The 15638-nt window shown below is 46.4% G+C and overlaps 1 protein-coding gene across 1 annotated transcript; it reads right to left on the bottom strand.

Annotated features, from left to right (window-relative positions):
• Nucleotides 1–130: 130 nt before the first annotated feature.
• Nucleotides 131–15635, bottom strand: mcm3ap (minichromosome maintenance complex component 3 associated protein). Its single transcript, XM_076105673.1, has 28 exons — nt 13675–15635; nt 13203–13438; nt 12752–12833; nt 12423–12561; nt 12001–12314; nt 11644–11783; nt 10071–10310; nt 9568–9836; nt 9221–9383; nt 8369–8526; nt 7718–7941; nt 7156–7397; nt 6092–6192; nt 5764–5895; nt 5320–5433; nt 5012–5164; nt 4302–4499; nt 4140–4208; nt 3919–4053; nt 3600–3753; nt 2943–3222; nt 2610–2707; nt 2102–2492; nt 1681–1965; nt 1427–1556; nt 1094–1279; nt 804–939; nt 131–610 (listed from the first exon to the last, which is right to left on the bottom strand). Exons 1-28 carry the CDS (start codon nt 15221–15223, stop codon nt 443–445), a joined length of 6486 nt encoding a protein of 2161 aa, XP_075961788.1. The 5' UTR covers nt 15224–15635; the 3' UTR covers nt 131–442.
• Between the last annotated feature and the right edge of the window lie 3 nt (nt 15636–15638).

Raw genomic sequence — 15638 nt, 5'->3', positions numbered from 1 at the left:
GGTCTGCCACGAGGTCCTCCAATCAGAGCGCTCCTACGACAAACGCTACACATGTGCTCACATATTGATTGAGATGATCCAATGCTTGAGCCTGTTCAACTATTGAATGAAAACTAGGCTAAATGGGAAGTTTACATGGAAAAACTACACTTTTATTTAGCTGTTAGGCTATTTCATTACTCAACAATACAAAAATTGGTTACAAACAACACAGAAGACTTTCAATGGATTGGTTTTACAAATACAATCTTAGTACATAAATGTGTGTTAAAGACAGACAAGAAGAAGAGCAACCTTCCCAGAGATTTTAACACACTTTAAGGGTCAGGTTTATGCAAAAACCAATATGATAGACACTGCACAAACAACATAGTAAACTCTGTATACCGGAGTACTTCAATTATTTGCATAGCGGCAGTTGTGATTTTCCGCCAACAGTTCATCAATCATCAACAATGCTCAGTAGACCACTCAGCTTCAGTCTGCAGGCCGATTCTTCCTCATGGCTCGCCAAAATCTGTCGCTCGAGTTCCTTCAGCCGCCACGTCATAGACGCAGGCATGGTTTGAGGACGGTCTGCTTTGTCCAACAGATCATCAGGCTTTGGCTCCTGGAAAGTCAAAACAATGCATGATTCGTGATTGCAACGTTTGGAACATTTTGTTGACGAATCTCTTATCATTTGCAGCCACACATAAGACACTATCATCTAAGACGCCAACAATATTCCCAACACCAAGAATGGCTGTTTGAAAAAGGACATAACTCGGGATCACTGTGTGACGTGAGGGGACTTGTCCTACCTGTGTGACGGCAGCTGTGGGTGCGTGCGTTATGGTTGTGTGCACCGACAACAGAGTTGAGGATGGAATGAAAAGCGGTGTGGACAAGTGGACCAAGGGGTCACCATCCAGCCAACGCTGAAGTTGCTCCATGCTCCTGTGGACAGTAGTGGGAATTAGACATGACTTACATATTGTGGATATGGTATTCTTTTTTTATTCGCACACACCTCGTCCTTCAAAATGGCATATTCTTAAAGCAGAACTTCTGGATGCAATGAAAACTTTCAACAGCAGTGCTGTCGCTGTACCTTTTGCTTTCAGCCTTCTCCTCCTCCAAGCTCTTGAGGACTTTGTGGGCCAGGAGCTCTTGTGCTGTGGGAGTGTGCGTGATGTCCAGCGGGGCCGTCGGGGCCTCGAGAGGCTCGGCCAGACTGTTGAACAACCTCTGTCTGAGGGACAGAGTGCCGGGCGTGGCACAAGCAGCAGCATCCGCACTGAGGACGGAGGACGGAGACAAGGAGAGAGCAGAGGATGAGTACTGTGATTGTGACTTGTACTTGCCTATGTATTCTTTTCAGCAGTTTTAATGTTAACATCTAAAAGACAGACAGCTTTTTTGACGGCTTTTTGTACTTTCTTACCCTTCCGTCTCTTGCTGCTTCTCTCGGTGCGTTTGTCTGATGGCCTGGGTCCATTCTTCAGGTGGCTGGAAACCCTTTAATGACTCGGTGGGGAGGTAAACCAGGATCTCCCCGTCATCCGTCATGGCATCTAAAACAACAAAAACAAACAAATAATTACAAACTGTCATTCAGCATCGGTTTTATATAGAACATGCACATTGGTTCTAATTCGAAATTACAGTAAAATAACATTCCCCGGAGAATGTGCTCACCTTCACAGACAGGTGGTCCGGGGATCTGCCAGTCTTTCAGTTTGTGGTCTATGCAAATCACCAGCACGTCGTCCCAAGGAATCTGACCGAAGGCTGGACACGCATCCTCGTCGTCCCAGTTGCTCGTGGCTAGCTTGGATGCAGGGGTTTGGGTACGGTAGCCCCTGAGCCTGACCCTTTCCAGAAGGTTTTCCAGCCGCGACATTAGGAGAGGCTGACTGCGCTGCGAGACCGGGATCTGAGCCGCGTAGCGAAAGATGGAGGAGCAGAGCGCGGACCACGAGTCTAGAGAGAAAGGGAGGGATAATAAAGGATGTATAAAGCATGCATCATTGGTCTCTTGTTCACATCTCTCTTTTGTACTTGCATTAATAGAAAATCTACAGTAATAAAAAGCTAAATTAACATCTCCGTCACTGACCTGTAGCAGATAGTTGCTCCCACTGTGGCAACTGCAGGCTGAGGATGACTTTGCGCAACCAGTCCAGGTGCTGGGCAGAGTTCCAATCCAGATGAGGGACAAAGTCACGGGTGTCATGCAAGCAGAACTCTCCTGGCGGCCACGAGAGTCTGCTGAGATCCTGGGACGACACTTTGTCAGCGATGTGAGCCAAGACGCCGTTGTACAGCTGGATGACAGGCACAGGGTCCTGGGAGGGAAGACGTGCAGCGACCCGCTCCTGGCGGTGAGTGTGAACTCGGGGGCTGAATTCACGACTCAAACTGGCCTCTACGAGCTGCACCAGGGTCTGACAGGAGAGCGGGAAGGGCGGTGGAGCACGGGCCAGCAGCCAACGCGTAGCCTGGCTCAGCTAGAGACACAGAACAGGACGGAGGGGAGAGAAGATGTAGAAGACTTGGAAATCCCAGAAAGTGAAGATCATTACATTTAAAAAGAAAAAGAAAAAAGAAGAGTGTATGTGTAATACCTGCTTGGATCCCTGTAGGTCACTTGTGGTCTCTGGTATGAAGAAGAAGGTGTACTCTGATATCAGGCCCTCCTGGACCAGTGTGTGCAGCATCAGGGCTGAGGGACAAGGAGGCACCATGAGAGAAGTAGTTCAGCGTTTAACACATTTTGTCCAGATTAATTCAGCGACTGTTACTTCACTACTGCCTGACCTACAATACAAATACATAAAATATTGCAGTAAATGCAATCACCTTAATTCCATCAATGGCTATTTAAATGTCCCAGTACGTGTTTGTACCGAATCAGGGCAATCCCCAAATGATATTTCATTATCAGTGTTATTACTGACCTTCTTCGAGTTTCTGTGCATCAAGTTTCTGTGCATCACCGCTGCCACACTCGGGCCCTGGCACCAGAATGGCCAGAGGCAGCGGGCAGTGCCAGGAGTTGGCCTGCTGTAGCTGTTTGAGCTGAAGCAGGGCCGACAGCAGAGCTAAATCCTGCTCGTCGTGCCCGACCTCGGTGATGGGCATGGCGGGAAGCAACACAATCAGAGCCCCCGTCCCCTGGAGGTCACGGCACTCCTCTGTTTTGGACAGGCCGTCTTCAGTAAGAGGGCCTCGGGACGCCTGGGGGGACACCACCGAGAAGACTGGTCAGAAAACCCCATGTTACGCAGACCACAGTATTTTTTTTATCTAGCTAAATGATATTGAGTACAAACAAATTTCTCAACACCAACGTAGGTTAATAATAAGCCCCAATATATAGATAGGCATATATAGTGTTTGTGAAGAGTCAGTGGTACTCATCAGCTGAGATCTGTCTCTTTAAAGCCACCTATTAGCATTTAACAACATCTAAACATGACTTTTATTTGGTCAATATAAAAGCTATTGTGGAAGGACTTTCCTCAAGCACAGAATAATGTACAAATGAGAATAAATGCAGTCCAATTAGCAGACTTGCTGATCTCTTTATTTTGTCAGTGTAAACTGCAGTCTACCTTGATGCTGATGTGGACTTTGTAGGTGCGTTGTCCTTCGTCCCGGAGTGTGTTGGTGACACAGAGGGTCTGCAGTGTGCCATCTAGCTGCTCCTCGCTGACCTCTGACCCTTTGCCGCCACCGAGCTTCACCTCCAGCCAGTCTGACAGGATCCTGAGGCCAGACAGACAGACGAGAGGACACGCTCAATGAAACGTTCAGTGAGATTCAATGAGAAGAAACTCAATTAAACCTTGAAAAGGTAATCAAACATCTACCCGTCACCACTGCCGTCACTGTCGGTGACCTTTTTTGTCATATTGAAGAGCTGCTGCTTACCCGTCTGCCAAGCTGGCTACACTCTCGTGGTCGCTCGGCAGGAGGAGAACAGCTTTCCAGAATATTCGGTCGGGCGGGTTTGGGATATTTTCTGTCACCAGTGCTGGCAGGTCGAGCGGCTCCCACACTCTCTCACTGAGAGAAACACCAAAAACAAAAAAGAGGTCAAATGCTGCTTCGCGACGTGGACCACTGTCTGAATAAACAAAGAAATGACTTACTCGAGCAGCTGCTGATAGTAGTAGTGGACTCTCATCTGGTGGATTGCTTCTTCTCTCATTTTCAACAATCTTAACAAAAAAAAAAAAAAAAAAAAAAAAATACATTTATACATATTCTTAAGACACGATTGGGAAAACAACTGTACTTGGAGAAGAACATACCTGGTGCTGGAGAGGGCCAGGGTGCCGGCGTTTCCCAGGTTGACCAGACCACGGGCCAGATCTGCCATGCAGGGCCGCGCGGGGGCGCTGGGAGCCAGAGCCTTCAGTTTGAATCGAGGGTCCACACAGCAAGGAGCGGCAGGGAAGCCTCTCATCTGTCGCTTCAGCTGCCGACGTACCGCTACCACATCACGCCACCTGGTGGTATGGATGAGAGAAGAAAAGACGAAAAAAAGATAAATCAACACGTGAACGAAAAAAAGAAAAGTGTGAACTGAAGTTGTTACATCCATCTATGCTCTCTTCAAAGCCAAAAACAGTCCTGCAGAACACAGGAGTTGCTGGTCTACCGCTAACCTGGTTGGTTGATTTTTTGTGTTATTGTGTGACTTCAGTGTTTTAAAGGGTGAGTTCGGATTCACCAAAGTCACAAAATAACACAACAAACAACCGAACGCGGTTAGCGGCAGACCAGCAACTCCTTTGTTGTGCAAGGTTAAATCACCCAATGGAGTCTGGTAGCTTGGAGAGCCTAGATAAAGGCTTCAGTTCATGATCGGAAAAGGTTATCCGACGGCAAGACAAAGCTGTGAACATATTCTCAATATAGCCGGCACTTAAACTGATATTGATTATTTTTAGGTGAGCCTTTCTTTTGCGTTTTTGCTGCTAGTTTCACATGAAGGTCTGCATATTTCTCAGCTTCTTACCTTTTGATATACTTGTGGATGCGTTGCAGCTCAGCTTCAAGGAGGTCTTCAACCAACAGAGCAATGTCTGCAGTCAAAGTCTCCTCAACTAGACTGGTACAGACCTGCTCGGTGCATTTAGCTACTCGGTTTGCTTTCTCTTTCACCGCCTGTCTGGAAAATGAGAGGGGGGAAAAAGTGTTGAAGACATTGAAGTTCATGATATTCCTCTTTAATGCGAGCACCTTATTGTCATTCTAAGTCGTCTTGGTAATCGTGTAACTTCACATCAGACCACATTGGAATTCGGTCGACTTTTAAAGCCTTACTGGATCTCGGAGGTGGCGGTCTCCTTGATGGTCTCATCTAGAGCTTCGTAGATGAGGTCTTTGCAGAGAGAGAAGCTTAACTGAACCAGGAAGACCTCGTGCTCTTGCCTCCTCCTGGCGCCGGACAGACATGGAAAAGGAAATGGAGGGGTGAGCTGTGGCCAATAAAGCTACTTTGATAGTCGCTAGAAATTGGCAGGATACAGGGATCAAAATGATTGGCCATTTTTTGCACCTTTGATTTTCTTTTCTTTCATTTGACTATATCTAACCTACTTTATAATTGGTCTGATGCTGTGAAATGAAATCTAACAATTTACAAAAGATGATTTTGGGTCCTGTGTTTTGGGTCAGAGTAGAAGATGCTGCTCTCGTTTCATAACCGAGCCGAGTGTACTGATAAAACACAGTGTGCTTTAAATCGACAGGCTGTCCTTAACAAACCTGGCTTCGTCGAGCTTGCGTTCCTCGTCGGCGACACGCTCCTGTTCCAGCTTGATCTCGCTGGAGGACACCTCTTGAAGCATCTGCCCCAACACCTCACTCACCAGTGACTCCACCTGCACACCGCTCTCCCTGCAGAAGCAAAAGGCAACAGCACAGGAAGTTAAGTCATATCAAGATCTCCACTGCATCTTCGCACTGTAATCAAATAATTAATGATAACTGTAAAGAAGGGACGTAAAAGGCAACACGTGGTTAAAAACGTGCACAAGGAAAGCTGGTGCAGAATAGCATGGTTCAATCGATGGATAAAATCGATTGAACTTACGCAAGAGCTGTTGTGGCATAGCCGGCACCAGCACCTGCTACCTCCCTCACTGCTGCTCCAACCACCTCCTCAATCACAACGTCTAGTACAGCCATGATGTCCTGCAGGGGGGGACGGGGACGGGGGACGGGGACGGGACAAAAACAGTACAATTACTGTCATACACATACTAAAACAATACTAATAATACAGACTTTAGGTACATTTTTGGATTACATTTTATTGCAACTTGTGTTTATTATCATTATCCAATAATCTGATGATTCTTTTCTGTATTAATTGTTTGGTCTATGAAACGCCATATACTAGTTTAAAATACCCATCCGAACATCTGCTAAAGTACACGGTGCCATCATCAGATTGCTTGTTTTGTCAGTCCAAAACCAAAATATTTATTTTACGACCATACAAAATAAAGAAGAGCAGCATATCCCATCAAGCTGAGCTTTGGCATTTTTGCAAGAAAATATGAGAAAATGTTCCATCTACGACTAAGCGATTAATACTTTCCACTCCTATAATATTTTGATTTCAGACTCAACCTTAAAATACGTATTGCAATTGACATTTGGTGGCTAAAACGCCAGGTAAGCGATAAGATTGTCAGGTTTCACAGGCAGATACGGACATTTAAAATAGCTTAGAATAAAGACAAACACAGTGGTGAAAGAAGTATTCAGAGCCGTCTCTTTAGTAAAGTAACAATACCCTGATTACAAGTCAGCAAAATGTCTTTAGAAAGGCTGTTTTTTTAGAGTGTGATAATATGTTTAACTGTTGGATTATTATTGCAGATTCATGAGGAAGTTGGTCTGCAAAGTAACTACAGGTGTCAGAAAAATGTTGTGGAGTAAAGGGTTTATACTTCTACTTCTCTCTGACAAGCAGTGGAGTACGAGTATAAAGAAGAATGAAAATGAAATACTCAAGATTAAGAGCCTCGTGTACCTAGTTAATGTACTTAGTTGACCCCACACCCCTGTTTTTCCATCACCGAAATGTACAAGACACCAGGTGGGCCATCTTATGCGGTCTGAGATAAAGAGCCGAGAGATCTTGCCCACCTCATTGCTGTACGCCGGCTGAGGTTTGGGCGGAGGTGACGGCGGTTTGACGGGCTGCGGTATCGGCTGGAACAGCTGCTGGGCGTCTGCTGAGTGGGCCGAGCGGTCGTACCGATCGCTGCGCTCTCCCGTCTCATCAGTAACAGCGGGAGGCAACCCGAACGCAGCGGGCATGTCTGGAACCACCTGTGACAGCAAATCAACGCCGGGTGGTGCCTTAACTTCCACCTTGGCAGCGATAGCTGAGGCAATTAAAAAAACAAAAACATCATTATTGTTATAGATGTGATAAGATGACATACTTATTTCCAGTGAAGTTGAGGAGTAACTAGGTAGATGGAACAGAGGTATGTAAATCAATTATAAAATAAATGTAATTGCAACCAGTTACTGAGAAAAGTTATGTAGTTAAATTACAGTTACCAATCAAAATGTTACAAAGGGGTTACATCCAAATATATTCTTACATAACTTATTACATTTTAACAGGGTCATTGATAATATGTAATCTATTACATTTCAAAAGTAGCCGGGGTTACCATCAGGGAAAAGGAGCACTTACCTTTAAATTGGCTGGGAGTGGGCTCAGCCAGAGGGCCTTCACCGCGGTACCTGTTCTGGGAGTCAAAGCTGCAGACAGGGGTGTGCTGGTGAGGGCTGGGGACGGGGCCTCCATTCACCACCTCTCCGATCAACACGGCTTTCTTTGCGAGGATGACCTCGGACTTCTTCTGGGACAGAGGCAGATCTGGCTCCTGATAGGCTATCCGACTCAGCTCCACCACACTGTGGACAATATTAACTAAACATATTAATATATGCATTTCTGTTGGACATAAGCTATAACATGAGGTGGATATGGTTAACAGTCATTTTATCACTACCAGTGACTGAGGTGATTGCTAACTACATGTTAACCCTTAAGAATTTAAAGGGTTAAAATAGGTGTTTAAAACAACTTGAATAAATGACATTAAAGCGTGCAGAAAGAGCCACGACCACCATCATCTGGCCTTCTATGAACACATTGAAATCTTTGATCATGACTACTTAACTCTGAGGCACAAAACTACCTGGGGACACATTATTTATATAATATAGAGATATATTATTCTGAGGCTGCAATCAGGTGTTGTCCAGTTACATTTATTCCAAAACTTTATTCTCAAATTTGACGACTCACACATCCATCAGACCACCGGTAGACACTCACCCATCGTTGACATTGAGGCCATACTGCTGGATGAAGTCAGAAGCCTCTTCGGTGTTGCGGAACATTAACATCCGAACTATGTCCTCAACTGGGAACGCAGTCGATCTCGGACCCACGGTGAGGGCTATGTTCAAGATATTCAAGGCTTTAGCTCTAACCTGTATGCATACACGCACACACACACACACACACACACACACACATTTGAAAGAACAGAAATATTAAACAACACAAACTTCTGCCTGGACCTGCAACATTGCCAAACATTATTCGCATCTACTACTTTAATGGCAGCAGTTAGAACGCCCCTGTGTGATTTTGGGCCAGAACAAGTCTGGAAAAAAAACATCCAAATACACATTTAGAAGTTAATTTGACTACATTTGTCTGTTTGTATCTTTAAATTCCTCAGAGGTTAGTATTAGATAATGCCTCATTTGCATATTGCATATAATGTATGTAATGAACTGGGAACGTTTCATGCTGATCTCTATTATCTCTTTTCACCTGTTGTGTAATTCATTTTACAATACATTTCTTTCAAGGCATTTCTCCCAAAATTAGTTGTTTTTTTTCTCCAGAAATCCTCACTACACCATCCTACACCAAACTTTCCAGTTTCATTCCTCTCTATACTCTGAATGTTTTTACAGAGGGGTTTGTCCATTTATCATTCAAAGCCTGATTTATAACATTTTATTCCCAAAAACATGGCGGAAATTGATTTTTCTATGCTCATTTATTTCCTCATATTCCCAAAGTCATAGAGCATATCCAGATTAGTGAAAACTCTCTTGACAAGTTCACGGTTGTCTCAGTTTGAATGAATGAATGCAGGAAAGTCTTTCTGACCTGATTGAAGTATCTGTGTAGGAGGCAGCTGGCGAGGTAGGAGGCTCCTTTCACCAGCTTGAAGAAGCGCACAAAGTTGTTGCTGTTGACTGCAGCGAATGCCTGCACGGCCAACTTCACCTCGGGGGAATTACGCACCTCGTCGCGGAATTGCTGAACTTCACTACGTGGACATGGGTGAGCAAGTATCTCTTTAGCATATAATAGGGTGAGGTGAGGCACAAAATGCAGTCAATGCAAACAAACCAAGGCCCAAAACATGAAGTCGAAGACGTAAAAAGTAATTGAAATGTGCCAATGACATTCCACCAATATATCTCTAATAATTTGCATTGTCATGGACTGACCGTAGGATGTCACCGTCGTTGAGTTTCAGCAGCACGTTGTACTGGCGAAACTCCGCCTCCATGGGGCAGTACACCTGACGCATGGCCAGGTCCTGGTACATTTCTTTGAGGCTCTGCAGGCACTTCGTCATGTTCTCGTTGTTAATCTTGGCGTCGAAAGCCGACATATGCTCCTCGCAGAGGTGGTGGCCGCAGTGCACGTGGAAGCGCGTGCACTTCTCAATCAGCGACACCGTGTGAGGGCAGCACAGGTGCTGCTGGGTGATGTCCTGTGGGTGTGGCAGAGGAAGAAATCAGTACACTAAACACGTGTCACAACTCGTTAGCTCCTCCCTTCTGCAAAAATCACCACTGGGACCCAGAAAGTGTGATGGAAGTATTCAGAGGAGGAGTTGATGCCGAAACTGGTTGTCACTGCACCACTCAGCCAAGCTTCCCAAAAAAACTGATTTTTACACAAATAAAAAATAATAAGTAATAAGACATTGGAAGAGGGCCGTTACCTTGCGGATGGCGCGGGTCCTGTTCCAGACCAAGTCATACCAGTCCCGGTAGTTGTCATGGCCCTGGTCCATGATCTGAGTCACCAGATAGTCCATGGTCATGCTGAGCACGGGCAGGGGGCGCAACTCATGGGGCAGGGGCTCTTCCTGATCCGCTGATGAGCGGCTGTATTCCTTGATGGCTGCCGAGTGATCCACCAGTGGCGGGCCGTCAGGGCCTGCAAGGCCTTCTCTGCTGGCCTAAACAGAATCACAAAGTTATAGCTATTTTACAATTTAATAATTTTTCTTAAATACACTACATGTATTATAATTTATAAAAATATTTTTCCCATTATCCAATCAGATTTCACCTCTGTGTCTCTAGGTAAGAACAGAGGCAGAGGCCTGCAGACTCACAAGTGCATCCCTTTGCAGTTTAAGTGAATGGGGACGATATTGTTGATTGTCATATTCTTCAACCAATCAGATCTTTAGTTTGACATGTTGGGCGTATTCTTTGACGTGCCAGAGCCTTCTAGCTGGCCTACAGGTACGTGATTGGTCAGTGGGCAAGCCTGACATGTTGGGCGGTGACAATCCCAATATCTGCTGCCTCTGTGGAGCGGACATTTTTAGCCCTCAAACACATTAAAACGTATTCAAGAAATACAACTGGGGAGGCTCGACTGTCTTCACTGGCATCCATGAATCGAGAAGGACTTCTTACTGGAACTAAAACGCACGGATGTACTGAACAAGCGTGGGATTAAACTCTTTATTAACAAAGAAAGGAGGATGCACTTTGTCTTTAAATAGTGAACAGCAGCTCTGGTAAGTTAAATGTGTTTGTTTTTACATCTGCAGTAGCTTTAATATGCTTGTTTATATAATATTATTTGTACAACTTGTTTTTATGAAGATTTTTGTTTGGTTTTATATGTGATAGGAACCATGTCCAATGTTGCTCTGGGGACATATTTAGCAGGTGCCGGTGTTGGCAACTTGGCGACTTTCTCGCTAAATCTGGCGACTTTCCAAACCCTCATGGCGACTTTCTTTTGTCAAAAGCTACTAGTGACAAATCTAGCGACTTGTTCTGGTGTTATTGGAGAATTTTCTGGTGTTTTGACGTTAAAGCATGTACGTTCTGCACTGTCGTGAACGAGCAGCGGGTGCTGCCGTGAGCCCCTCCGCCCACAGATGCTTAATTTTTACATGAAACAAATAATAACCGTAGCTGTGTTTCAGCTGCAGGATAGCAGTGAAGGCCCAGGTATAAAATACATGGCCCGCCACTGTGATCCACCTAGTCGGGGACAGGAGGTTACAGTTTCATTTATTTTGTCTACAGAGTCCCTACCTCCTGTCTTTGACGTACTTGGAAGCACTTGCAGAAACATTATTTTTCATTATATATACACAATACGCCTGGAACGTACCTACAATGTGATCTTATTCCACCAATGTATTAATATGCCAATGGATGAAAATAAACAGAACTAGATAAAAACGTAAATAACGAAAGCTAAGAATACCAGAGAAGAGGCCTATATTCTTCTGAATGTGGAACATTAGCATTAAAGGACGTTACCATTTCACTGTTTGGGATGACCTCGAAAACACTCAGCTGTTTCCTCGTTTCCCTCATGTACCGCTCCTTCTCTGGACACATGTCAGGACACGTCCCCACAAACACCTTAGACAGGTCCAGGTCCGTCCTCTTGGGCCGACCTGTGCGGACAGATTATGCACTCGGTTAGAATGTCTCTCGTGTCTTTAGCCGTATTAAAAGGGACAGCTGAGATGTTGTGAAGTGGGGTTGTATGAGGTACTTGTCCATAGTCGGTGTATTACTCTACAGTAGCGCTGTACCTCATACAACCTCAATTCAGAACCAAACTATCCCTTTAATGGCTGCAGTAAATTGGTGTGAGAGCGGTGGCTATACCATGACGCAGGATCTTGTCTCTCTGCTCCAGGAGGCGGAACTTGTCCTCGGCGGTCTCGGCCGTCTGGCCGACGAGGTGGAGGAGGGAGGAGGGGACCGGGCGCTCCGAGCTCTGGGCCTCCAAGCGGCTCTCTCTCTGGGCCTCCGAGCGGCTCTCTCTCTGGGCCTCCGAGCGGCTCTCTCTCTGGGCCTCCGAGCGGCTCTCTCTCTGGGCCTCCAAGCGGCTCTCTCTCTGGGCCTCCGAGCGGCTCTCTCTCTGGGGTTCGATGTCAAACTGCAGAGACTTGGCCAATGACGACTTCTTTACCGGAGAACTGACGCATGAAAAAGACACGCGAAAGACAGTCACAGCACCACAGTAACGTTTTCAGCTGTTTTTAGGGTAGGCACGGGTCCAGGCAGATGCAAGTGTATACGTGTACCTGCGGCTGAAGCTCATCAAACTTCTGAGTGCAGGTTTTCTGAGTGGTGAGGAAGCAGACTTGGACTCTGTGTCCTCATGACGTTCTCCCTCTGCCTCCTCCTTTCCTGCTGCAGCTCTGCTCCCTTTGTCCTCTGGACCTAATACACAAAACAAGCAATACAGTGACTCACTGCAAAGAATGAAGAGGTAATATTAAATTAACACAAAGTCCTGATTTATAGTCACATTTGCTTTTCTAAAACAGTCATATCAATACAGCAGAACTGTGCCTGTTGGGTGCAAGCAATTATTTCTATATTAATTCAACCTTCACGGTAATGCACTTACTGTGCTTCTTCCTCTGCCACACGAGAAGGAGCTCGTGTCTATTTAGTTGTTTTCCTTTCTTCTTCGCCTTTAACGCTGACACCTAAAAGAGAGTCAAACAGTGACAGACTTAAAATGAGAAAAATATACATCACGATTAGCGGCTAAGCTAGCTAACTGTTGGGGTTGTTCCCTGGCGGGAAACGGGCCGGGCTCAGAAATAGAAAAAGTTGGTCCAAACAACTTGGAATAAAATGAAGGCTCCAATATGGCCACAAAGAACACACTATGAGTAAAGAAGAAAAATGTACTGTAGTGAATGGAGTAACCTGAAAAAACTAAGCTACTAGGGGACCAGTGCTTGGAGCGCGGTTATCATTAATTGACAGATTTGGTGAAGCCAGGAAACTCAAAATAGCCAGAGTATGGTGAACTTGCTTTCCCCGGGGTAAGTAGCATAGAGTTAACTCACATGGTCATCAAAGTGCACTATGACCAGGTTCTTGGCAGGCCGGCAGTAGACCCGACTGATTTTGCCGAAACGGCCGAAGTGCTTCTCGATCACGTCCTTCCTGTTGAGGGAGCGGGGCACATTCCTGCACTGGATGACGGTGCAGTCGGAGGCAGACATGCCACTCAGGCTCTCCGCGCTCTCCCTGCGTACGCCGCGTCTCACAGGGGTGGTGAGGCCGAGGTCTGAGGCAGAGTCTAGAGAGGGTTATAGGCCGACAACAGGATGAGCATATTCTGATAATGCAATCCACTCTTTGAATTCATTGATGATATGTACTTGAAATTCAGCAGGATGAAGATTTCTGTCTGTGTTTCATCAAAACCAAACACTATTGTTGAGATTATCACAGAATCTGTAGATTTCAGAAATTCATACACACCGTGATACAAAATGTAAGAAACACACCGTATGTATTATTTGTATGTCTCACCTGACTCTTCAGCTTTTTCCAGCGCAGCCCTGGTCAGTGGTTGCACTGTGGGTGGTGTAGGAGGTACGTCATCCCCCTGAGATCGAACGTCTTCCTTCTCCGTTTCCTCCCACGTCGGTGCTTGCTGCTCAGGCTCCTTTTTGGCCTCTCTCCGAAGACCACTTAACGCCCTACCGAACAAGCCTACTGGTGGGGCACGGGACCTCATTAGGGGCCTCTTTGAAGGATGTCGTGGTGCATCTGATTCTGCTGGAACATCCTCCTCCTTCTCATCTGCTGTGGCAGGCTTCTCTGGGACAGTGCTGGGGACCGTTGGATCCTCCTTTCGCTTGGTGCCTTTACCGAGTCGTGCAAATACACTGGTCTCTCCTAGGCCCTCAGGATTGCTCCCCTTCTCCTCTGTGCTAGTCTCTGCTCTGGCTTTGATGTCACCATAAGCTGGGGGCGGACCAACATTGGGTCCTCCAAAAAGGGTTTTTGCCTGAGGCTGGAGGGCTTTGGCTGAAAAACTGAAAGATGACGGGGTGGTGGGCTCGGCGGTAGATCCCTTGGTGCTGGAGCTGGAGGGCGCTGCTGGCTGGGAAAAGGTGAACTGCAGCGTGTTAGAAGGAGTGCTGCTATTGCCAGTTGTTAGTGTATTGGTTTGAGCAGAGATAGAGGGGGCTGCAGCCGGCTGCGAGAAGCTGAAGCCCAGCTGGCCGGACGTAGCCCCCGTTGACAGAGAGAAGCCAGTGGCGGCAGTGCCGCTGCTACTCATGATGCTGGAGCTCGTCTGGGACCCACTGCTGCCAAAAGGTGAGCTGGACATTGAAGTAGTTTGAGGGTTAGCGGGCTCAGGGCTGGCATTGAAGATGGGTTTGAACAGCGCCTCATTGACTGGCTTGAAACTGTAATTGGACGTTCCGAAGCCTCTGCTCTGGGTCGCACTCGGAGCTGTGCCAAATACACCAGTAGTGGCGGCGCTGGTAGTTGGCGGCTGTCCAAACACAGACTGTCCAAAACCAAGTGGCTGAGGCTGCCCCAAAGCGGCGGCAGAGCCAGGAGCCATCTGGGAAGGTCCAAACCCAGAGGGCTGTTGGCCAAACCCTGGTGGTTGTTTGACAAATCCCGGGGCCGGCTGGCTAAAACCTGGAGCCTGCCCAAACGCTGACGGCTGCCCAAATGAAGGGGTCTGGCCAAATACTGAACTTTGGTTCGGTTCACTAGTCTGTCCAAAAGCTGGTGCGGTGCTACTACCAAAGCCTGAGCTACTCATTGCTAATGATGGCTGTCCAAATGCTGGAGCCTGGCTTATGGTAGGCAGTGAGGGGGGCTGTGTAGACGACTGTCCAAAGGCAGGGGTCTGTCCAAAGATGGTATTTGCATGAGGCGAGGGCTGATTTAAGACGGACGGCTGTCCAAACGCCGATGGTGGAAAAAAGCCCACAGATTGGGGCTGATTACTAGAACTTTGCTGTCCAAAGGACTGGAACAAACCAGGCTTCATAGCGTTGCTTGGGGCTTGGAAAGCTCCACTTTGCGGACTGCCAAACGGATTGGAGGGATTCATGGCGCAAATATTAGCGGATGTTTAGAATCCTTAGTTATTTGTTGAAAAAAGAAACGTTTCTCATCCAGGCGTTCAAGTAGCATACATATGCAACACCGATTCCGTCTCTCGAGTTTTTCAATGTAGCACAATATTACGTAAAAGTCAAAACATTATGGAGACAGGAACGAATAAACATGCATGGCTCGGCCGCTAGCACGAGCTAACAACACAAACATTGTTGAAGTTTGCGTAGCAAAGTTTGTTCCATTGCCCTTAAAATTGTTGTACTGACACAACAACAAAAATCCTAAGAAATGCCGCAATGATGATACGACAAAAATCTCACCTTTCACAGTTTGCTATGTTGATATTTTTGCGCAGCTCAAACGATAACAAAATGATGGGTTCAAACACATTTCCTCACATCTGGTTC

Source organism: Anarhichas minor, unplaced genomic scaffold (assembly GCF_050575085.1).
Source record: "Anarhichas minor isolate MPS153535 unplaced genomic scaffold, ASM5057508v1 ptg000004l, whole genome shotgun sequence".
NCBI classification, from domain to species: Eukaryota; Metazoa; Chordata; class Actinopteri; order Perciformes; family Anarhichadidae; genus Anarhichas; species Anarhichas minor.
Note: the sequence above shows the minus strand (reverse complement) of the source record. Positions and strands in the feature narration are given on the sequence as shown.